We start from the raw sequence: 24,176 nt of genomic DNA, 5'->3' as shown, positions 1-24,176 counted from the left end.
ATTTTTTTAGGCCTCCTGCCAATTTCCAGAGCTAAATTCAACGATGTGCAAAGTTTAATGAAGTTTTGTAGCCCCTCTGCTGTCAAGTTCTTTCTCAATCTACCCCATGACTAATTTAATGCAAGTTAAAATATAATTTATTACAATCACCTGTATCATTGATGTGGTTTTTTTTCAGGTCTGGATCAATCTGGATACAACCGACATCATGGAAACTCGCTTTTTACTTTCTTAGAACATAATACTGTAGTTATTTTTATAAACAGTCTTTTGATAAGCTCTCATACTGATTTTGTACCGTTTTTAACATTAAATTGTGTTTTTCTCAGTTTCGTGAACAATTGACTTTGCTGCTTTTTTCGCCTGACCCTTCATATGAAGATATATCTGACAAATATTTTAGAATTGTCTCATTCTCTATCAAATTCTTTCTCCATATCTGTATAAGATAACATCAACCTGGGAATTTCCATTGGTTTATTCATGGACGTACTGACAAGATGAAGTAAGATTTGTAAAAGTTTTTTTTTTTTGGCAAGAACCGATGTTGAAATGAAGTAATATACGAGCAGATATTTCACCAATTAGGCGCTCAAAGATAATTAATTCAAAGACTTTATAAAAAAAACTCATAATAGTAACTGGGCGATAGGTCTTAATTTCATCTCTAAAGCCAGATTATTTTGGTAATTTTTCAAATATCATAAGTCGAAGTTCTAAGAATAATATTAAAAAGTTATCCTCCTAATGGCAATCAGTCAACAAATTATAATGGCAACTCTTCAGAAAATATTCTAGAGAATGTCATTTGGACTAATAGCCTTGTGACCCTTAATTTTGTTATGAGACTTTAAAATGTAATTCTAAGAGATAAATAGCAAGCAAGTTAATAAATCGTTATCAATAAGATACCTACACAAACCTAAAAAAAGTCGCGAACCCTTCTACAACTTCTTGAGAAGCTGAATAAATTCTGACCATATCAATGTCATTTCCTCCATATCTGCCGAATCTCTCAAGGATTTCATATGAACCAAAATATTTTTGGTATTTTTTCGTATCCCAGATTCCGTCTCTTAAAGGTCAGGTATTTGATGTAAGTTGCCCTGATTTTACTTTTAACAGAAGCTCTTGTGGAACGGTATCTCCAGTAGAAGGATCTGGATTTTTTCATTTAAGTTTATCAATAAGCTTAATAATTTCAATGGTAAACCACACTGGGTGTTTTGACGCAGACAGCACAAACACATTGCATGGGTATCCTCAGAATATCTAAATGGTATATTCATATATCATTCCAGAAATATCTCACATCTCACTGAATATGGCATATTCAGAGGATACCGCAGGTCACCATAAAACATGCCAGGAATATCTTTTTATTTTCTATAATATATGCTGCATATATTGGAACTATTTAATTCAAATCCCTGCAATATTTTTTCATTTGTTAAAATACATCCTAGCCGTATCTAATTATTTGTACAGTTTTTCAATGTAAATATCTCACCAAATATGTGGTTTGGAAATAACTGACATAGAGGTCGGAAAAACTAAAACCACCATATTTTTCGGCCTCCTACCCCACCATTCCTGGATATAAGACCTTTTTTTAAATGGGGTATTTATATCCCTATTTCACTCCTTCCAACTTATTAAAAATAAAAGAAAAAATTGCAAAAGAAATGGATTTTCTTTAAAAATATAAATTGTTAAATGCAATTTGGATTCCAAAATAAAAAAATACTTGCGATGCAATATTTAACTTTCTGCAAAAACGATACATCCGTCTGAATAATGTAGAGGTGGATGCGGCAATGTTCTGTGATTTCTGCAAGGCTTTTGACTGTGTGGATCGAGGAATACAGTCAAAGTCAAGATAGCTTTAATGTTTTACAACACAAATTATATTAAAAAAGCAAGAAGAAATAAGGTACTACACAGAATACAACAATAGATCCAAAAGTTAATATTAATAAAATAACAGATAATAAAAATGAATATACATTGCCTGTGTGACATGTACCACTGAAAGCATGAAAAGTGACAACTCAAAATGAAGAGCTTTAAAGGAATCAATTTAAAACTTATCCAGACTGCAGTAGAATTTGTCAATCAGCAATCTTTTTAACTTATTGTCCAAAATATGAGGTAGTTATAGATCTTAAGCCCTTCAAGATTATTGACTTTTTCATTATAGTGGATGTTGGATGCAAATTGGTATCAAGTTTGGTTTCACGACACAAGCACGCGGTTTACCTTTACTGTATCACAAAAAGTAATTGTAGCAATTAACCAATTGCATCACCCCACAAAGAGACAACATAATGAAGCTGTGATTCTTGGAGAGCATAGTGCACTGACCTCCCAGCCTCAGCTCCAAGTTCAGACATCAGTCTGTAACTGTCTGCTCAGCGAACAGGTCAGTTATACACCAAATACGTGCTTTTTAGTTAGTTGTATTATCAGTTTCTTAATCGCAATACAGTCCACATTACCTGATATTTTCTTCCTGCATTACTATATAGAAGTGTTAACTTATACTTACGTTAATATGTAAGATTAGTTTAAGTGGTAAAAGATTTTTGATTTTAATACATATATTTACATAGTTGCATGATCCTTGGAGTCAACAGCCACTAACAAAGAGAAGCGCTAAGATTCCAAGTTAAGTCCGCTTTCAAATTTATAATAAAAAACTAATACTTTCACGGTAGTACGCTTTATTAGCTATACAAAAAAAAACATGTTACAAATTCATAAGAAATTTTCAATTAGAAGCAGATAATAATAAGTTATAAGTAAAGCCCCTCTGGGGTTCCCTCCTTTTTCCTATAAAGGACACTCTCCTTAGACTTCTTAAAATCTTCATTCATCACTCTCATCCGTCTTTCTCTCAATGCCATTAGGCCAGCCTCTGTGCATATTGCCTAAAAGTAAAATAAATAATTGCCAAAATAATTAATATGAAAAAAAAACACTTTTAAATACCTTAATGTCTGCCCCAGACAGATCATCCTTGGCCATAATCAATTCTTGAAGGTTTACGTCGTCTGCGAGGGTCATCCTTGAGGTGTGAATGTTAAAAATACGTTTTTTAGTTTTCTCATCGGGAAGCGGGAATTCGATTTTTCGATCGATACGTCCCGGACGGATTAGAGCGGGGTCCAATGTTTCGATTCTGTTTGTTGCCATAATAACCTAATAATTATATATTACAAGTTATTGTTTATTGTGTTTAAAGCAAAACAGTGAGTCTTACTTTAACGTCTCCTCTAGAATCAAAACCGTCCAATTGGTTTAAAAGTTCCAACATGGTTCTTTGGATCTCCCTTTCGCCTCCGGAGTTTGAATCGTACCGTTTAGTACCAACCTATAAAAAAATTGTCATATAGAAATTTTATTTTTTTGTCGCGTTTTCAATTTCCTTCAAACTCATTCCAAAGCCATCCGATTTCCAGATAGGATCAGAATACCTGATTGCTAGTACAGTAGAACCTCGATTATTCGTCACCCCCACTTTATTGTTGAAAATAAATTCGGAGAATTTAATTCGCAGCCCGGCGGCAAAGATTTAACAGAGCCCGACCGCGCGACCGACTGATTTGTTTTAACTTGCATGCACTACGAACGCATCGTGCAAATTAGCTTCCAATATCGGTTTCAATATTGAAGGTATCGGGTTGTACAGTGTTTGCGTATGAAAAACTCTTTGGTTTCACGTTTTACAATGTCTCATAATAAAAGAAAGCGCGTAGTGCTGGATTTTGCTAAAAAATATGAAATTGTGTGTCGATTAAGAAAGGGAGAAAGCGCTACAGCACTATCAAAAATGTATAATGTTCCGCGAATTACAATTAATGATTTAAAAAAGAATGGAGATATCATTGAAAATCATATCAGCAAAATGGATTCAACAGATGGTGATGTTACTTACTCATCGAAAAACGATGAAATTAGCTACCCACAATGAATTAGATGAGGTTGTTTTTTACTGGTTTGCCCAGCAGCGAAGTCAAGGAATACCTTTATCAGGCCCGATTATTATTATAACAAAAAGCATTAGAATTTAATAAAAAATTGCCAAATACCGACTTGTCTTTTAAAGCAAGCACAGGATGGTTGGACAAATTAAAAATTCGACACGGAATAAGGCAGTTATCTATTGAAGCTGAAAATTTAAGTGCTAATAGTGTTAGTGTGGTAGATTATGTTAACAAGCTTCGGAAGGAAATTAAAAAGCGTGGTCTACAAAGAAATGAAGTTTACAACTGCGATGAAACAGGCTTAAATAGGAAGGCACTTCCTCAAACGACATTAGCTTCATCTTCTGAGACGTCAGCACCTGGATATAAAGTTCAAAAGGAATGCATAACGATTATGGTTTGTGCAAATGCTAGCGGTGATCATAGGCTTCCGCTTGTGGTCATTGGAAAAGCAAAAAAACCTTGTGCCTCTAAAAACATGGATTTGGGATTATTGCCTGTGAGAGATAGAGCCCAAAAAAGTGCATGGATGAGTCAAGAGATATTCATTGATTGGTTTAGAACGTGTTTTCTCCCTGAAGTTAAAAAATACTGACGTGAAAATAATCTTCCCGATGAAGCTTGGATGGATGCTTGAATGGATAATGCGCCAATTCATCCTATTGAAGAGTTAAAGTCCGAAGATGGTAAAATAACTTGTCACCTTTTGCCTGCAAATACGACATCCTTGATTCAGCCTATGGAAGTTTCAAGAGAAGATATCGAAAGGCTTTTATTCAAGGACTTATTTCCGAGACAGATACAGACTTAAAACAATATTGGAAAATATTTTCCAATATAAATATAAATATAAAAGATGCCATATATATTGCCGCTGAAGCATGGAACAGTATATCCGCAGAAACCTTGAATAAATTGTTGCCTACCGAAAATACAGGTCTCGATCAGAAAGAAAATCCAACACCAAAAGTAAACATTTTCAAATCTTCCTGGATTCGAAGACATCTCAGAAAATAACCTTTCTAATTGGTTAGATCTTGACAAACAGGATGTAGGATATGATAGGTAGGTAGATATGAGACGACGAATTAATTAATCACGTTTTAGAAGCCACTGATCACTGATGAAGATTGTGAAGATGACTTACCAGATAATCCGGAAGATAGCATTAGCCATGTGGAAGCTGAGGATATGGTAACAAAAATTATACAATGGTATGAAAATCAAGAAGGAGCAGACCTGGTTCAACTAGTGTTATTGAGGAAAATGCGCCACCTTGCAAGAAAGAAATGCTTCCAAATGATATATTTATGACTTAATATTATTTTTATATAGGTTTGTTTATTCCTTTTTTTTGTTCGCAATTTGTTTTTGGTTTGTTTAAATAAATTTGTATTTTTTTCTATTTTCCGTCTTTTTGTCATATCCGTCGCACCCTGGTCTCGACCCCTGACGAATAATCGAGGTTTACTACTTACATTAGCTATACAACTCTTTAACAGCGAAAATTATAACAAGTGCCAAAGAAACAAAATTTAAATAGAATTTTAAGAGACTTCAATTTTAATTATATTCGGAACATCAAATGAGGTTTAAATTTTTAATATTGAGTTCGAGTTGGTAAAGCAATATAAAAACCTGGATCGTTGCATGGATAAAACGTTGTCCTTTGATGCACATGTAAATAATATTTAAAGCTTATATTATGCACATAATATAGACAGACTGGATCTCTTGAGAGCTATCAAAACTTCTGTTCCTTGAGAGCACTTTGCAGGACACAGGCAGATGCCTCTACAAGAAATATATTCATAATATAGATCCTAATAATCCTATAACTTTTCATGGTGTCATTACTACATCCGTTTGTTAGTGATGCAGCACAATTATTTACTATACACTTTTCAAGTCTATATGAAACTATAGAAAATATAGTATTCTTATACCTTCTTACCAAAATACGCAATTGACATATCTGATATAAATCTAAAAATATCAAATATTTTTGAAAAACCTTTCGTAATTGATGTTAATAAAGGACCAAGCTTCTTGTACTTTTACCCTTTCTAGACCTTTCTGGTTTTTGGTTAATAAGTCTTTATGTTCTGGTAAATTGTTGAATTAATTGAAACTATCTTGCATCAGTCCAATTTACAAAAATAGTGGCAGAAAAAACGATATAAAAATTACGGACCAATTTTAATAATCTTTTACAAAAATATTTGAATGCCCAGTGTTGCAGCTACCTAACCTCAGGCTTTAAAAATGTTGTTATCACCCAGCAGCACAGGTTTTTAAAAGGCAAATTTATTACAATCACCTTTTGCTTTACCATAACACCTTGCTGAGTGCTTGTGGAGTGTGAGCATGTTGTTTATTCAATATACATCAATTTTTCTCCAAAGGATTTAACAAGGATACCAACCTTCTCATTTTCAAGTTACACACCTTTGCTTTTATCTAGAACGTAGCAAGAAAATTATAGAGTTGTAAGCTTGAGACTTTGGTTGTTTCTGAATCATTTCAGTTTTTATAGACTTAAGTTTTCATATGCTTTTAACTTAAGGCACCTAAAGATTTAATTTTTAGTTTTTTGTTAAGTTTATCTGCTTTGTATAATTACTTCTTGATCTTTAAAGCATAAGTTGTCTTATTATTAGGAATTTCCTGTTAGACAATGTTTCATAAATAAATAATTATTACTTATAAATTACAAGAATGTGGTGTGAGTGGAACTAACAAATTAGTTATTGTGGATCAAAGGTTATTGGAACCTTATTCAGCTTAAAAATGTGCCTCTTGATTTCTAATAAATTATACAAGTTAAATTAAATTTACAACTTCTTAATTAAAATAAGTATTTCTCAGCTTAATGTATTGCATGTCTTTTTTAATATTTTAACCTGACTTTTATTCAATTCTTTGAAGTTACATTTTTGTTAAATTGGGTACTAGCTGTAGGTATCCAAACATCCAAGAACAAGGTTTTGAAAAAAGAGAATTTTGCACGTAAGTAAACTAAAACTTTTTAATTTTTCAGAATACTTTAATTCCAAAAAATTAATTTCCCTAAGAGACACTTAATATCATATGGTGGCATTTTCTTGACCCTTGACAAATACAATTACTTTTATACATCTTATAGTTGTGTATATATGTATATATTTACTGCTATTTTTCTTAGCTTTATTTTTTATTATAATTATTTAACTGAAAATGTTTAATTTGTAGTGATTAATAACCTAATCTCATAACAGCCAAGTTAGTAATAAATTTATTTTCGATTAATGTCTTTATTAGACTTTGTCTAGCTAAGGAAAGGTACAGCACGTGTTGTTCGGCTCGGTTGCGCAGTAAATTTGTTTACGCCGCTGCCAAAGCAACGGTATCGATCGCCCCAATTTGCATAAACCGTGCCGTTGCGTTAATTCTTATATTTGTGTTCTGTGCCTTTAAATTAAATTAAAAAAAAGGCGCGCTACTGTCGCTAATTGCGCGTTATTAGGAGACAAAACTTAACGCAGCTTTGAAACAGATGGTGTACCTTTCCTTAGCTAGACAAACTCTACTACCTTATTTTCACATATGCCTAACCTTTTCCAGTTAAAGAGCTGTATTTTTGCTTTACGCTAAGGCAACTATTTATTTTAATATCAGTGATATTTAATGTTTAACCTGATTAAAACTCTTTAAGCATAATTAAAATGTTCACTTACAGCATCAATTTCATCAATAAATACTATAGATGGAGCATGTTCCTCAGCAACTCTAAACAGCTCCCTGACTAATTTGGGACCATCTCCCAAATATTTCTGAATTAGCTCAGAACCAACTACCCTTAAAAATGTGGCTGAGGTTTGGTTAGCTACTGCTTTTGCTAAAAGGGTTTTGCCAGTACCAGGTGGTCCATAAAGAATTACCCCTTTAGGAGGTTTAATACCTAGAAAGGAAATAAAATAAAAAGTTCTATATGATGCTACAATAAATCTATCTACCCATTTCCTCATAATATTCTGGATGTGTAAGAGGAAGCTCAACAGACTCCTTAATTTCCTGAATCTGAGTGTCTAAGCCTCCAATATCAGCATATGTTTCTTGAGGGGCCTTTTCCAGCTTCATTACAGTGACCATTGGGTCTGTGTCATCACCCAGGACACCAACAACCGCATGAACTTTGTGGTTAAGTAGGACAGAGCAGCCTGGCTCCAGTTGATCTTTGTCCACAAAAGACAAGATGCTCACATAGTGCTCACTGCCTACTGAAGTTGAGACAATTGCATGATTGTCATCAATAATTTCCTCTAGGTTACCCACTGACATAGGCGTTCCTACAACAGATGTTTTAGATTGCAGAACTTATATGTATATAAAGAAAAGAAGTTATAAATGAACAAACATCCTTCACAGAAGCAACTGATTTATTTTATGTTTGAAAATATTACCAGTCATCTTTAACTATATAACTTTACCTATCATACTTTTGACTGCATTGTAAAAGACAAAAATTATTGTTTTTCAACCTCCCGAAAAAGATAAATGCGATACCTGCTGTTCCTATGAAGCCAAAAACTTAGATGATCAAACCTACCAAGACCATGTTGAAAGGAAAACATTAGCAAGGGAACAAAAACAAAAAGACAAGCTTTTAGGAGCAGAAGGTAAAGCTATTATTTTAGCCCAGGATGTGCAGGCTGTAAAAGTGTGCCCATCACTCAATGCATCGGCTTTATATTACAAAACAAAATTACTTTGTCATAATTTTACAATATTTAATATTAATAGCCACCATTGTATTTGCTATTGGTTTACTGAAACCGAAGCCGACCTTACGGCTACTACTTTTGCTACTTGCATTGTTGATTACATTTTGCAAATTAAAGAATTAAATAAACCCGTTATAAGATGGAGTGACGGGTGCACTTATCAAAACCGAAATTCTGTATTGTCAATTCGCTGTTAAGCTTAAGCGTTCATAAGAACATTACCATTTACCAAAAATACCTTGAACGTGGACATACACAAATGGAAGTGGACTTGGTCCATGCTACTATCGAGAGAAATCTTAAGAATAAGTCAATATACTTACCTAGTGATTATTTAAAAATTACAATGGATGCAAGAAAAAATAACCCTTATTTAGTTAAAAATATTAATTTTGACTTTATAAAAGACTACTCTGTGCAACCTAAATACGACTCTATAAGACCAGGTCGGAGGGTAAATGACCCTACGGTTAATGATATTAAAGTTATCAGATATGCCCCCGATGGCATTATTCAAATTAAGTTAGGTTTTAACGAAGAATTTCAAAATCTTCCAGAATGACGAGTAGAAAAGACTACCTGATTTATTATCATTTGTGCAATTGCGAAAAGCACCTTTTTTATCTATAAAGATAAAAAAACAAAAATGGGGACATTTGCAACAGTTAAAATCTGTTATTCCAAAAGACTGTCATCTATTCTATGATCACTTACCAAAGTCAGAATAAAAGTGTATCACACATATTCAGTTCCCATTTTTGATTTTTTATTAAAGAACAATTTAGTTCAAAAAAATCCCTAGGCGTAAGTATTTTTTAAAGCAAAGTTTATATTTGTTAATATCCAATGTTAAAGAGTTTTTATTTTAATGTTATTTTAAGAGTTTCGTTTTATTTTGCGGTTCGAGCGGTTTGGTTTAAAGAATTGAGCTCATAAAATAAGCTTAAGTTCCAAAATTAACCTATCCGTTTTTTGTTATTTAAAAACTGTTTGAACATTCATTTTGTTAATTTGAAGTTTTCGTTTTTTTTTACCTACTTACTTTTGTAAATAATAAAAATTTTGAAAAATACTAAATGGGGATTTAATTTTTTTAGTATATGTGATAATACGTATCTTTCACATTTCAGAAGATTTTTTTATGTGAAACCATATAAGTGCTCTAAATCTTAAAAATATTAAATTTTAAAATATTTTGTACCAAAATACTATAAGAAAACCTTTGTTTTGTTTAAAAAAAAAGCAGAAGAGTCAATTTAATTAAAATTTTAAGTTTAATGAAGTTTTTTTCCTCTCCTGTAAAACGTAGTTTTTGAAGATACGTGGTTTCATGAATTTCCGAAAACGGTACATACATGGTTTCACTTCTCAATCGGCGATATGCTATTTAGGGGGCATTTGGCAGAGGTTGGGAGAATATTTGGGTATAAAGATATAGTTTGATGATGGAATCCTATGTATTTGCATATGAATGGTGAAACAATATATCCAGAGGTACATAACACACTAATATTGCATAATAAGATTTTTTAATGTTTTTCACATGAATTTAAATAATTAATCTTTTGTTAGCTTAAGTACTTACTAAGAAAAAATGCTTTTTATACATTTGAGGAATACAGTATAACCTCGAATATCCGAACACACGTTTATCCGATTAACCAAACCAACAAATTTTTGGTCATTATCCGAACCCTCTTGATTAACCGAACAGTGGCGTCAATTTGCAGGTCTCGACTCGTCAGTTTCTCTGGTGTTTGCTTTGGTCGTTTTGTTCATTAGTTGGATTAGATCAGCGGATCGGTACACGACATGTTAAGCGGCGTGTTACCTACATTTTCTAGACGGTTTTAGTACATACAGTGTTTAATAAAAAGACTATGTTCCTTAGTGTAACACAATTAGGTATATGCACTGCAAATATGTCAAAGAGAAAACGCATTTGTTTAAAGTTGAGTGATAAGGTCACAATTTTAAAAAGTATTGACGCTGGTGACAATGTGTCAAATTTAGCTACTAAGTATGGTGTTGGTAAATCTACGATCTGTAATATAAAGAAGAACCGCACAAAACTTTTGGCCTACTTTGCTAGCTTAGATAGTGGCTAGCTTAGAAGTTAAGTGCTAATCCTGACATAGAAAAGGTGGTTTACACCTGGTTCTTGCAGGAGAGGTAAAATATCAATGCATAAATGTTTCTCAAACTTACGATTTTTTTTAAATTAAATTACAGATACACCAGTGTCTGGGGAAATTATTTTTGAAAAGGCAAAGTATTTTTACCAGCAACTGCATGGTAATAATACATTTAAAGCTAGCTCAGGGTGGCTCCAAAATTTTAAGCAGAGATTTGGAATTCGACAGCTTTCTATTTCCAGGGAAAAACTTTCCAGTGACCTCTCTGCAGTAGATTCTTTCAAACTAAAACTTCATGATAAAATTAAGGAGTTAGGCTTATATGCCCATCAACTTTATAATGCTGATAAAAGTGGGCTATTTTGGAAAATGTTGCCTCAAAAAACATTGGTTTATAACCAGGAAAATTCAGCTCCAGGCAGAAAACAAAATAAAGAACAGATAACATTTATGCCTTGTTCAAATGCTTCAGGTAGCCACAAGTTAAAATTACTGGTTCTTGGTAAATCAAAGAGGCCATGTTCATTTAAAAGCCATTACATTCCTGTAGTTTACATGGGTCAAAAAAAAGCATGGATAACAAGAGAAATTTTCAGAGATTGGTTTCACACGTGCTTTGTCTCCGCCGTACATCAAAAAATGCATGGCTTGGGTTTACCTGAAGAAGCACTGCTACTCCTTGATAATGCACCTGAACATCCAGAAAATGTATCCAGTGAGGATAAACAAATTAAAGGTTGTATACATATTTTAATAAAGAAATTTGCAACAAAAACATGTTTTTATGTAAAACTTAATTATCTGAACATTTTGCTTATACGAATGGGCACTTGCAATTAATGATTCGGATAATCGAGGTTATACTGTAATTTAATCACAATTTTAATACCTTGCAAATGGTGTTTTTAATCTTTTACTATCTATACATTTTTTCTGTGTTTGAATTAAAAGTTATACTATTGGTAGGGTTACCCTCAAAATGAATTTAGTATAAACATTTGGTGTGGATTAGGGAGCCAAATAATAAAACCTATGGTACTTTGACTGGAAGGAGATATGTTGACCTCAAATTAAATATCTGCAGCACTGGAAGATTATTTGGATAATGTTAACTTGGAAAGATGGCACCAAATCTATTTTCCAATAACTGTTGATTTGATGAAAGATCAATCTTAAAAGCTACAAGACACATGCTTAAGTGTGCTTGGAAATATATTGAACAAGATGAAGATATTTTTGCTCATTTATTGTAAATTAAGTAGGTCTACTTGAGGTTAGGTATATATTTCAAAGTCAACTTGCCTAAATTTGGTGAAATTATTAATATCACTATAATTTTGTTATTTTTAGTTTTACGCTATTAGTGTAAATAAACTTTTTTATTAAGAAAATTATTATCTTTTGAGTTATGTAAGAACAGAGGATTACATTTAACAAAAGTAAATTTTTCACATTTCTCTTGAAAACCCTATGTTCAATTGTTTTTTTCTGTTTTCACCATTTCAATCAATAGGAAAAATTCTGCTAGTGTGCTAATTTAACCAACATAGTGCCAACTTAATCAGACGCACCCTGTATAACACATTTTTTTTTAAATATTTAAATAATTACCTCTAAGATCATCAACTTTAGATCTTTCCTCCTCATTCTTTTCTTCCTGGGGCTTTAGCCTTTCTTGGTTGCGAATGAACTCTTCTTCCATCAACAAATAATCCTTAATGCGCTCCATTTTTAACAATTTTAGTCTGCATCGAGTATGTGGGGTTACAGCCGGTAACTTAAGGGCAGTGTCGGGACCCTTGGTGCGACGTTTCTTTTTACCCACACGGGTTGGAATTGGGGGTTCATATTTTTTCTTTTTGTCTTTCTCCTCTTTCTTATCACCACTATTTGCGCCCGATTGGTTTTGACCCTTTATCCGAAAAGCCCACTTGTAATTTATTTGGTGACATATTAATAATACTTACCATTGTTTATTGCTGCACTAAATTCACACAAAAGAACTATAAGTTTTACTTCTGCTTTGTAGAAATTAAGAACTTGTGAAAACCGTCGACTCATTCGACGGATTTGTTTTCGTTTGACGTTTACGATTGAGGTTAGACTTTTGACATTTGACAGGTCTTAACATGGGTGTCAAGATGTTAATTTTAAGCCATATTTTAGCAGTAAGCGCCTATAAGCGTCTTTAAGACATCTCATTAAAGCGATCAAGTCATGACGTCACCGTATAAGGCGCCTTAAGCGTTTGTTAGCGGTCTTCCGAGACCGCTAACAGAAAAGAACAAATTATTAAAAGAGCGAATAGATTTGCAAAAAATACACTGAAGAACGTAAAGGTGAGGTTGCACGGATATTTTTTTAAATTGATTTTTGATTAGTTTGTGTTTATTCTGTGGAAAAAATATAAGTGAGGCTATGTTTTTTTTAACTTTTTTGTTTATTGTTTTCTCTTGGGCAAATGTCTGTCCTTTATAAACGTTTTCAGGGCGAAATTAATTTGTATTTTATTACGATCTAGATCTGATCCTAAAAATGTATGAGATCGGATTTAGACTCAAAACGTTTTGAAAACTTAGACAAATGGGTGTTTTCATGGTTTAGGTCAGTCTTCAAAACGAATTCAATACCGATGAAAGGTATAGCTAATATTTAGACTCCGACAGCTGTTAGACATGACGTCATTCGAGCGCAACCATATGATGATGTAACGCTTAAGATATCGTAAGACAGCCGAGTAAGGCGCTTACTCGCTTAAATATGGCTTTAGTACAGAAAAAACCAATTGACGTTCGTGACAACCGTGTTCATTTGACAACGTCATAACGCCGAAGTAGGGTTATGTGTTATATAGGTTATGTTGTGACAGAAAAATTTTGTTGTTATTTTACTTTTGATACCCTATTTTGCAATTTTCAAGTTTCTTTAGCAGTAGCATTAAATGGCGAACAATCAACAAATTATGAATAACCTGCGGGTTATTCTAGGCGACGATGTCGAACCTAATATAGTTTCGTAAGTACCAATTTAAGTTTATAAGAAAATTTATTTTGCTGCTACTGCATTGCACCATATTGTGCCCCAAATGCCTAATAGTCTTAAAACTCCCAAGTTTTTATTGTTTCAAACATATCCATTCCATCCTTACTTATATACTGCTATACATATTCTTTTTTATTTAATAGTTACATAGCAACAATGAAACATGAAGAAGATTACGAAGAGTTCATGGAGAACATCTTAAATAAACAAAATACAGCCCATTTAAATGCTTACAATGCAATAAAATACCAGTTGTTTGGCAACAAATTAAAGCAAAAGAAACCCAGTCAGTCGACTGGAAACAATAATCCCAGTTCTAGTCAAAATAGCAACCCGGGTTCAGATAAATCTAAGGATAATCAGAGTGCTGGATATGGGAAAAAGAATAAGAAGAAATTTAAAGATATAAAAGAATACCAGGAACAAAAAAAGGAGAAGGAAGGTCGTCATTGTTGTGACTGTATGGGTCAGGAACATGAATTTATGAATAATTGTCAGGAGTGTGGAAGGATTCATTGTTATAAAGAAGGTCCAGGGCCTTGTTTATTTTGTGGGAATGAGGTAAGAGAATGAATATCAAATAACAAGAAGGAACCTGAGTTTAAAGTAATTCATCATTTTTGGGTTAATTGATATTTCTGATAAAAGATTTTTTATAGCAGCAATTTTTATATAAACTTGTAAGTAAAGTGATTTGTATATGTAGAGTGATAACACAAATGATAGTAAGACTAATAGGTTAGTAGTTTTCAGCAAGACTGTTATTTCTTTTTTGTAAATGGGGTCTATAATGGCCTGTTTCCACATTGTTGGAATGGTTTCAGTCTTCAAGTGAAATTTACATTATGCAGTTATTTCCATTTATTGCTGGTAAAGTTGGGATTTGGTTCAGGTAATACAGATTCATGTGTACAGATAGACTCTGTGCAAATTCTTCTGATATGTCTTGCAAATTGAGTATCTTATCACCTATTATTGCTTTCTTCAATGTTGTAGTACTACTCTTTGGTATTACAGTATTCCTGATATATTTATAGATCTGCTTTTGTGGTCTTGCTGTCAGCAGTTCATTACCAGATTTTCTTCTGGCCATTTCAAGCTTTGTATTTAATTTGTTATTGTGATCTTAATAGGCTCTGAAGTCTTGGTTTTGTCTAGTTTTTCTATATTTATTCCACAGCTTACTTTTTCTGTCTATTGCTTTCTCTAAAAAGGTGCCCACTGATCCAAGGCTTCGTTGGATTTACTTTACCAGCTCTAAATGGCACAAATTTGTTATTTGTGCTTAAAATAGCCTTGCTGTAGCACTCAACATTTTTGTTAGATGCTGCTAAGAGATTCTGCTCAGATAAGTATTTATTAATTGCATAATTTTTATATTTGTTTAGCAGATTTTTTGCTGTGAATACATGTTCACTTCGTCCTAAGGGAGGGGTGGTTTCTATATCACAAAGTGTCTTTTTGTCATTTACTAATACTAAGAGGAGATCTGGTAGGGACATTACATCATTGCATTCAATACATATCTATATGTATTTGTCAAAGCAACTTCTAGGTTTCTAGAAAACTATTAGAAGTACTTAAAAATCAATACCTGGTTCTTAAAAAAAAAATCAATATTTTAGATGCTTTTGATTACAAAAAAAGACACTCAATAAATATGATAAAACCTTTATTTTAGATCCGTGTAAGGGGGGAAGTACAGAGTAGTAGTAATACTAAACCTCTCATGAAGTAAGTTAATATCTTTTTATAAATTTATAAATAACTTAACCGCAATTAATATCCATAATTTCATTTAGACCTAAGCTAAATAAAATTTTCGATGACGACAATGACTATTTCAAAATAAATGCAAAAAAGGCTGAAGGTGATAAGCGAAAAATGGTGGTAGCTCTAGACTTTGCTAGTAGAAAGGTCATTGAGAGCACCCAAGAAGACGCTAAGCTGAGAAAACTCCTTTTGGAGGACTCAATTGAACATTTAAAACGAGTGGAGGAGGTTTACAAGAAACTGCAGAACCAAAACAGCGGAAATCTTCTAAAAAAACATAATGTAAGTAGATTCAACTAACTTACTTCATACAAAACATATTTATTTTGTAGAAAGTCAACAATGAACTGGTGGATTTATTAATACAAATGCGCCATAAAAAACCAACAGAGAAAGAGGACCTTGGTGAAGAAGATGCCAAAATGCCTCTTATAAAATATGACAACCAAATATTTGATGAGGACCTTGCGGCAACTGTTGATCAAGGATTGTGTCTAAGTATGCATCAGCCATACGCAAGTTTATTAGTTGCTGGGGTGAAAAAGCACGAGGGAAGAGTATGGCCGACCAATCATAGAGGTCGTTTGTGGATTGCCGCGGCTGCCAAACAACCTGAAGAAGAAGAGGTTGCTGCTTTAGAACAGTTTTACAGGGAGTTTTATAAAGGTAAGAAGGAGATGACCAAGTAGGACAATTCAGAAATAATGTGTTTAACATAAGTTTATAACACAATTGCATACATTTATTAAGGTGATCTCAAAAGTTAATAGTTTTTTTAAGGTTTAAAAATATTCAATATATACTTTAATCTTTTTTTTTGGGATTAGTGCATAAAATTAAAAGGTTTTATCAGTTTTAAAGATAAGAGAGCGTTTTAAGCCTCTAAGATATTGCTTCAAGACTCTGGAAAAAATAAAAAAAGTGCCTTAAACGGATTTCAAGGTAGTACAAACTTCTGGAAGTTAATAGAAAAGAGCTTTGTTGAGACTTTATTTATTATTTTACTGTAAATTTAAAATCATTTCATTATCATAAGAGTCTCTGCTAAGAGCAAATTAGTAGGCCAATGTATATTGGTACACTATAATTTTAATAACCCCGCCACTGAGTCTGTCTGTCATTCTTATCGGCAGTCATTTTAGTTTTTACTCGTAAATCGTGTGTGCACGTTTCGCACCCTTGTTTTTTGTAGATTCGGTTAGAATCTTAGAATTTAAATTGCTATCACATCTTCATTAAAATATGTAACGACATTAAAAAGCAGTGTTTTATTGAGGAGAACGAGAAACAACCCAGAAAATTGGTCGTGGAAAAGCTCACGCCAAACCAAGCTTAAAATAGCTCATTGGGATGATATTCCTTGAAAATTTAGAAAATTGCTTTAAATGCCTAGAAGAAAATCGGTATTTCATATAATTTTCCAGCCATTCAAATTTGTCCAGTTATGTTCAGGATTTTGGATTGGTTTTTAATGTTATTCTAAGGATTTGATGTTTTTTTATCTATATTTTTTTCCAGTCCATCGAAATACTTTTAGATTTTTTTGTGAGTCTTAAAGGTAACACGATTTTAGCAGATAAACTTTTAACACTTTCAAACTCAAAAGTCAAAGTATGCTTTATGGCCCAACAAACATAGTTTTGACAAATTAAAGATATCAGTCAATTCTGTACCCATAACTATTAACAGTGAGTACTAAATTAAATGAAAATATGAAATAAATATTATAAAATATAAATTAATCGTTATTTCTGAAATATTGTAGGTATATAAATAAATAAAGTAAAAGCAATATACATATTTTCTAGACAAACACACTTCAAGCTTATCCTAGAATTAAAAAAGAATTTTACATTAAAGATAATAAAAACAAAAAACAGAGAAATCAGACATAGGAATTCCAAAATTAAAACTAATTAGGCAGTCAGTTAAATATGTTTATCCCTTTATAATTAATTGATTTTTTGCTAACCAAACCAAGTAAATAAATACTTCTAAATCTTGTCATTTATTATTGCACTGTCTAACAAGCTACCTACTATATTTTTTGTTGTCCATATCCACTGTCATTAAAACAAATATCCAGGTTAATCCTACTGTTCGTTTGTGACTTTGTGTAGTACAAAAATTTAATGGACGAGTTGACTGTTTGCAAAATTCCAAAATTGAATTCCATACCAAAAATCTGATTCTATTTACGGAGAATGTTATACTCCTATAAGATATACTACTATAAGAAATGTGTGCAATTTTCAACGTTTACGTCACTTGAATAATGCACCAAGCATTTCTCTTATTCGGAATTGGATGAACAAGTTTGAGGAAACCGGTTCTACTCTGGATAAACGAAAATCCGGACGACCAAAGTTATCGAGAACGGAAGAGAACGTGGAACGGAATAATAAGTATGTTGCTGAGAATGTGCATAGATAAGCTCTACACCATATTTTACAGAGACCTAAAGCTGCGCACCTATAAAATTCAATTAGTGCAAGAATTAAATCCCCAGAATGCCATTGAGCCGATAAAATTTGTAAACCAAGCAATTGAGTACTTACGAACGTTTCTTCTTCTTGTTTAGGTGTCATCTTCGTTCCAAGGTTAACTATTATTAAATCTATGCGTATTTTTGATACCGCAGATGACAATTGTTGCAATTGTACCATTCTCTTGTTTTATTTACGCTCATTATTTTTCCTTGGATAATATATAGTTTGCAGTGACTGGTATTTATGTCTCCTCATAACATGTCCCAAGTATTGCAGTTTGCGCTTTTTAATAGTATTAACTCTTTCTGCATTCTTCGCAAAACCTGTTCGTTTGTCATTTTCTCTGTCCACAATATTCTCAGTATTCTACGGTACCCACGTTTCAAATGCTTCAATCCTCTTGGTATCGATCTTTTTCAATGTCCACACTTCCATTCCGGCGAATTTTAAGCTTAGGGCTTAGATCTCCTCTGCAGAACACCTTTATTTTCCACTCTGATCCTGACTTCTTTAGAACTGTCATTAATTTCGTTGTTAACAGTGCCCAGATAATTATATTTTCCCATGTGTTCAATTTTTTGACCATGTACGATTATGTCAGGGAAGTTTTGTGGTGATTTAGATACCACAATTTTTTGTTTGTTTTGTTGGTGTTAAGTGATGATCCGTACTCTTTACTGCATTGTACTATTCTGTTAATTAGTGTCTGCAGATTCGGAGTTTCTGCAATTACAACCGTAATATCGGCACATTTTAAGTTGTTTATTGAGTTATTGAGCCATTTATTTTAATACCTATCTTGCTCGGAAAATGCTCTGTTCATGATGTCTTCTGAGTATAGGTTAAATAAGATTGGTGAGAGTATACATTCTTGTCTTACGCCTTTCTTAATCTCGATTTTCTCTGTTGTTTCTCGCTCTATATATTACGAATATTCGCTTTTACCGCCGGTTACAGTAAATCTTGGAAATAATCCTGATGTCCCTTTTATCCAAGCTTTTTCCTACCATCAGTCTCATTAGATGATCGGATGTACTTTATCGAACGCTTTGTTATATTCAATAAATCATAAAATATATACAGTACCGAGCAAAAGTAAAGAAACTTTTGTATAATTTTAGCTGTATGCTTCGGATCATTGTCGTGTTGAAACCTCCATTGCAATGACATGTTTTCCTCTGCATATGGCAACATATTATCAGTTAATATTTCTAAATATTTAAACCGATCCATAATCCCATCAATTTTGACAATGGGGCCCATTTCCATACCAGAGAAACAACCCCACACTTGTACATTTCCCCTGCATGCTTAATAGTGCCCAAAGTATACTTTGGATCAACTCTTTTAATGTTAGGACGCCTGACCCATATACCATAACCCAATACCATCAGAAGAAAATAAATTAAACTTACTTTCATCCGAAAATAATACTGTATTCCATCTTGCTTCTGCCCAGTTTAAATGGTCATGTGCAAATTGAAGTCGGGCGCTTCGATTCTTCTTCGAAATGAAGGGTTTCTTGGATGGTTTTCTTGCCGGCAAGCCACTGTCCCTTAAACGTCTTCGAACTGTATGGACACTAATATTTACATCGTCTAGTTGAGATTTTATATCCACTGCTGTGTTAAATGGATTTTAAAGAGCTAAGGATTTAATCTTCTCGTCAACTCTAGGCGTCGTTTTTCTAGGCCTATCAGTTTTAGGTGGACTTATTAATGAGTTCCTAATGCGATGTAACTTTATGGTTTTGAAAACGACTGAGCGGTTTAATCCTAACTGCTTAGCAATGATTGCTTGCTTAACACCCGATTGATATTTTGATATTATCAACTGTTTTATACATAACGCCAAAGTAATACCTCGAGGCATATTTACAGGTTATTCTTTATTAATTAACAAAATATTATTGTGTATTGCTTTCAACTAAGAACTTTAAAAATGTTTCTCTTTTTTTTTTGTCTTTCATCGTAGAACAATTCTTCTATATAATTCTTCCAAGAATAAGTTTTTGTTGTAGATCGGTTATTATTTCTCCATTTATGTTGCGTAATAGATTGAGATGCTTCTGTTTCTGTATACCTTCCCATTCCTTTTTTATGTAGGTTCAAAGTTTTATGTTTTAGTTGCAGTTCTTCAATTTCTTAGCATTTTCATTCATAAAGTTTTCTGTCTTCTTTAGCTGTCCTGATTTTGTTTCTAATTTGTTTTTGTATTTTATTATACTTTTGTCTGCATTTTTTCTCATAATGTCTTCGCTGTTTCATCAATCCGCAGATTTTTTCTGTTCTTTACCATTCTTCCCTTTTTTTCTGTTTCTCTCTTGTAAATAAATGCTTGTTCTGTGTCTTTCTAGAAAGAAATCGTAGATTATCATTGATATGCCGTTTAAGATCTTTGAATTTTGGATCCTGTAATTCAGTCCATACTTTATTGAAGATGAAAGGGGACGTGCTCTTACAGTCATTTCAGAGCGTTATGTGAAAGAACATTAAACAAAGAACATGGTTCTAGCAGGATGGAGGACCGTCACACCCGTCAAATGCGCAGGCAGTTAGCAAAGAGCACGAAATGCATGCATGCGCATTGACATATTTTGCCTTTAAGCACCGGTATCACATAGGTAGTGATCGATTCCCCAACCTGTATAATTCGGCACAGGGCCAGTGTGACTTGTTTAACTGTAGCATTGCATGAATTAAAAATGTCCGCTTTTCTTCGACATGCTAGTTTTGGAATTTAGTTGTATATTCTATAGATAATTCGTTAGTTATAGTTTCTCTTATGTTATACATACATATTGTTTCTCTTATGGTATATAGCTATTTTTGGTACAACATACAGTGGCGGCTCGTGAGTTTTTGGAAAGGGGAGGCTAAAGGATAATTGAAGAAGTGAGAAAAATTCTCGTTAAAAGTTAGTCTTGAAAATCGTTTTACAAGTCGTGTTCGATTTTACTTTTAATATTGCCTATTTTAGGTATCCTAATGTAATAATAATTATATATACATAATTAATATTGTTAAATATTTAATTATTAGGTACTTTTTATATATTATTTTTGAAATATTTTTTTAAAATACAAGAAATATAATAAACTCTTCTCAGTCAACAATTCATACTTTTTTTGGGTCATACAAAATTAGCAGATTTCAAAAAAATTGTTATATTTAATATTGGACCTAAAAGTATTATTTATTGTCCAGCAAGAACCAGCGCGGAGGTGAGAGTTAAGTTTTGCCAGGAATAGGAAGGGATAAGGAAATAGATTAATGTCTACAAGCCGCTTTAAATTTGACCGGTTTTCACGTGTTTGATTGTTAAAAGAAATAATGGCTTCTTTTTGAGCATTATCTAAAGCAGAAGCAATATTTTGTTTTCCAAAAAGCCTTAATTTACGAGACGAAGAAATGTGCTCATTTGATTTTAAGTGTCTTTCAATGGACCGAGGCAAATTTTTTAAATCAGAATATCCAGTTTTCGACCACGTAGAATATTCAGTTTGGACAGAAAATAACAGACAAGCGCAGCAAAAAAGCTTTTCTCTTTTAACCGATCCGGTCAACCAATCATATTTGCTGTACCAAGTCAAATTAAACCCGCGATTTTGTCGATTGTCTGCAGATCGCAATGAAATTAAACGGGGCTGAGGCCTGCCCAAAGTCTTAATAACATAATATTTGGCACCAAAGCTTAATGAACTAATATTGTTTAATAGCAGCCAGTCTATTAAATCTTCAGCTTGTTTGATTTAATTTAATTTGTCCATCTTTCAGCAAATAAACATTAGAAATAATATGATGATTAATAAAAGAAGCCATTAAATAAAAATATCTTGCCTTGCATCACTCAAATACACATATCGTGTTTAATAATAAATTATTAAACACGATAAATACCTTAAATTAAGTACCAAACACTAACATAGAGGAAAATCCGGCCGCACAATTAAAGCGATAAATCGACAAAATGAAAACCAATCAATCAAACCGTTAGCCAAAACCACCTACCTTATCAAAATTCGCGGGCAAAAGACACGACAATCACCGAAATCAAAACGACTGAAAACTGCTGAAAATTCAAAACAAAACAAAAATCAGGTTAATCAGATGATCGGATTTCTCTCTTTTCTTACAACTGTTTAAAAAAGGATGCGAGTCGCGGCGAATTAACAGTATGACGTATGGCTGGTTCGCGCTATATTGGTGTATTAGAGTCGGTACTTATTATTTGGAAAAAAAAATTATTTTTTTATTTTTGTTAATTTTTTTTTTTATTTCATTACAATTTGATGGGGAGGCTTAGCCTTCCTTGCCTCCCCTGACGAGCCGCCACTGCCAACATAGTATTTAATTGGAGAAATCTGTCAAGTGGTGTAATTAAAATAAATTAATAAATATAATAATAATAAATAAAATACTCCCTTTAATTCGGCATTTATATCGGCATGAAATAAGGTAAAACAGTCTCTGACAGGAATATTTAGAGTTTTTTTTGAGGACATATTCAATGCCTTGGTCACACAAGGTTTTTTATTTTTAAGTGGCAAGCTATCTATAGCTAAAAGGCTAAACCAATTTTTCTTTAAAATTGGCGAAAGGATCAGATGTTTAACTCGCTGACTTACCTGCATTTAAATTATTTATTGAATACTTTTTTCTGTATTTTCAGATTACACATTAAAGTTTCCAAAGGAATACCCAACAAGCTGCCTCTTAGGTTGTGTTACCGTAGAAGACTGTTTGGATGAAACCGCTTATAAAGAAAAATTTGGAGAAAACGGCGAATCAAGCAGCCCATACGTTATGATTTGCTCAAATCCCATTATTTTGCCGGTGTTTTATCCTATTAGTGGAAAACATAAGATCTGTAAGCACTTTCCCGTTTTCAATTTATAATTTTATAAATTTCTTGCTTTATTTTAGATCCGCTGGACAAGGAGTTACATAAGTGCGCAAAGTTAGCTCTGCAACATGCAAAATACTTATAATATTAGGATATTGTTTATAATAAAAATTACAAAAAGATCATTATTGAGCCATAAAATTTATTAATATAAATAATTTTAAACCTAAAAATCTCTAACAAACTCCGAATTTATACTAAAATTTAGCTGAGATATTACAATTAAATAATATCACAACAAATTAATTATAAGAAATAATACTTAATATGAATGATATTTCTCAGTATTGCTAAAAGTTAATTATTGACTACAAGTAAAAATTTCAACATTAACAATAATCATTAAAAACAACCGATTTAAATAATAAAGCTTCAGCAAATGATATATCTACAATAAATTTAACTATAATTAATAATAATAATAAGTACATACGGATCAAATATTGCCAAGGGTTTTATTATTAGCTTCATACTTTAGAATTTATTTGCCTTTTAATTGATGTTTATTTAACGTTTTTACAACATTACTTGGGTCGCCCTGTATATTTTTTATTTTGTATACAGTGAACAGATTTGTTTAAAAAACGTTAAATACATTTAAGATAAAACGAGATTACGTACATGTTTCTTGTTAAGATATAGAGGTTGAGTGAGAAACAATTCTCTAAACTTCAGGTTAAATTTTTTTTAACAGAAAAGTTTTTTTGATTAAGTGTTTTGCATTATTTTTACCTGAATTAATGCAAAAGACTACTTTATTTCAATTCTTGAAGTTTTCTTAAAAAAGAAAAGACATTTCAGAAACCTGAGGTATTTAGATCCTAAATTCTAAGAATGTTTCTAGAAAAATAGATGGGTTATTGAAATAGTCGTTCCCGGAGTGTCCTTTAGAGTATATAAGTCACACTTATAGAAAGAGTTCCTTCACTTTTTTTGAGTAACTTTCTCTGATTAAAATTTAAATAAAATGGAATGCCTGGAAGAAATAAGATTTTTTTGGAATTTATTCCATATATTTCTTAACGAAATTTTGCTAGTTCAAATATTTTTTAAACGACTTTCAAACAAAAATCATTAAAAAGG

General features: G+C 32.5%; 2 protein-coding genes across 2 annotated transcripts; one reads left to right on the top strand and one right to left on the bottom strand.

The window, feature by feature from the left end:
• Positions 1-2,706: 2,706 nt before the first annotated feature.
• Positions 2,707-13,008, bottom strand: LOC126735260 (26S proteasome regulatory subunit 4). Its single transcript, XM_050439208.1, has 7 exons — positions 12,852-13,008; positions 12,496-12,796; positions 7,982-8,314; positions 7,703-7,926; positions 3,263-3,373; positions 2,992-3,201; positions 2,707-2,930 (listed from the first exon to the last, which is right to left on the bottom strand). The coding sequence occupies exons 1-7, from the start codon at positions 12,852-12,854 to the stop codon at positions 2,796-2,798; spliced, it is 1,317 nt and encodes a 438-aa protein (XP_050295165.1). The 5' UTR covers positions 12,855-13,008; the 3' UTR covers positions 2,707-2,795.
• A 700-nt stretch (positions 13,009-13,708) lies between these two features.
• Positions 13,709-23,218, top strand: LOC126735259 (activating signal cointegrator 1). The gene is made up of 7 exons (XM_050439207.1): positions 13,709-13,899; positions 14,070-14,487; positions 15,608-15,660; positions 15,729-15,981; positions 16,032-16,365; positions 22,860-23,057; positions 23,114-23,218. Exons 1-7 carry the CDS (start codon positions 13,826-13,828, stop codon positions 23,176-23,178), a joined length of 1,395 nt encoding a protein of 464 aa, XP_050295164.1. The 5' UTR covers positions 13,709-13,825; the 3' UTR covers positions 23,179-23,218.
• Positions 23,219-24,176: the final 958 nt, after the last annotated feature.

This window comes from Anthonomus grandis, chromosome 4 (assembly GCF_022605725.1).
Source record: "Anthonomus grandis grandis chromosome 4, icAntGran1.3, whole genome shotgun sequence".
In the NCBI taxonomy this organism is placed as follows: domain Eukaryota; kingdom Metazoa; phylum Arthropoda; class Insecta; order Coleoptera; family Curculionidae; genus Anthonomus; species Anthonomus grandis.
The sequence above is the reverse complement of the archived record's forward strand: the minus strand, read 5'-3'. Positions and strand labels throughout refer to the sequence as shown.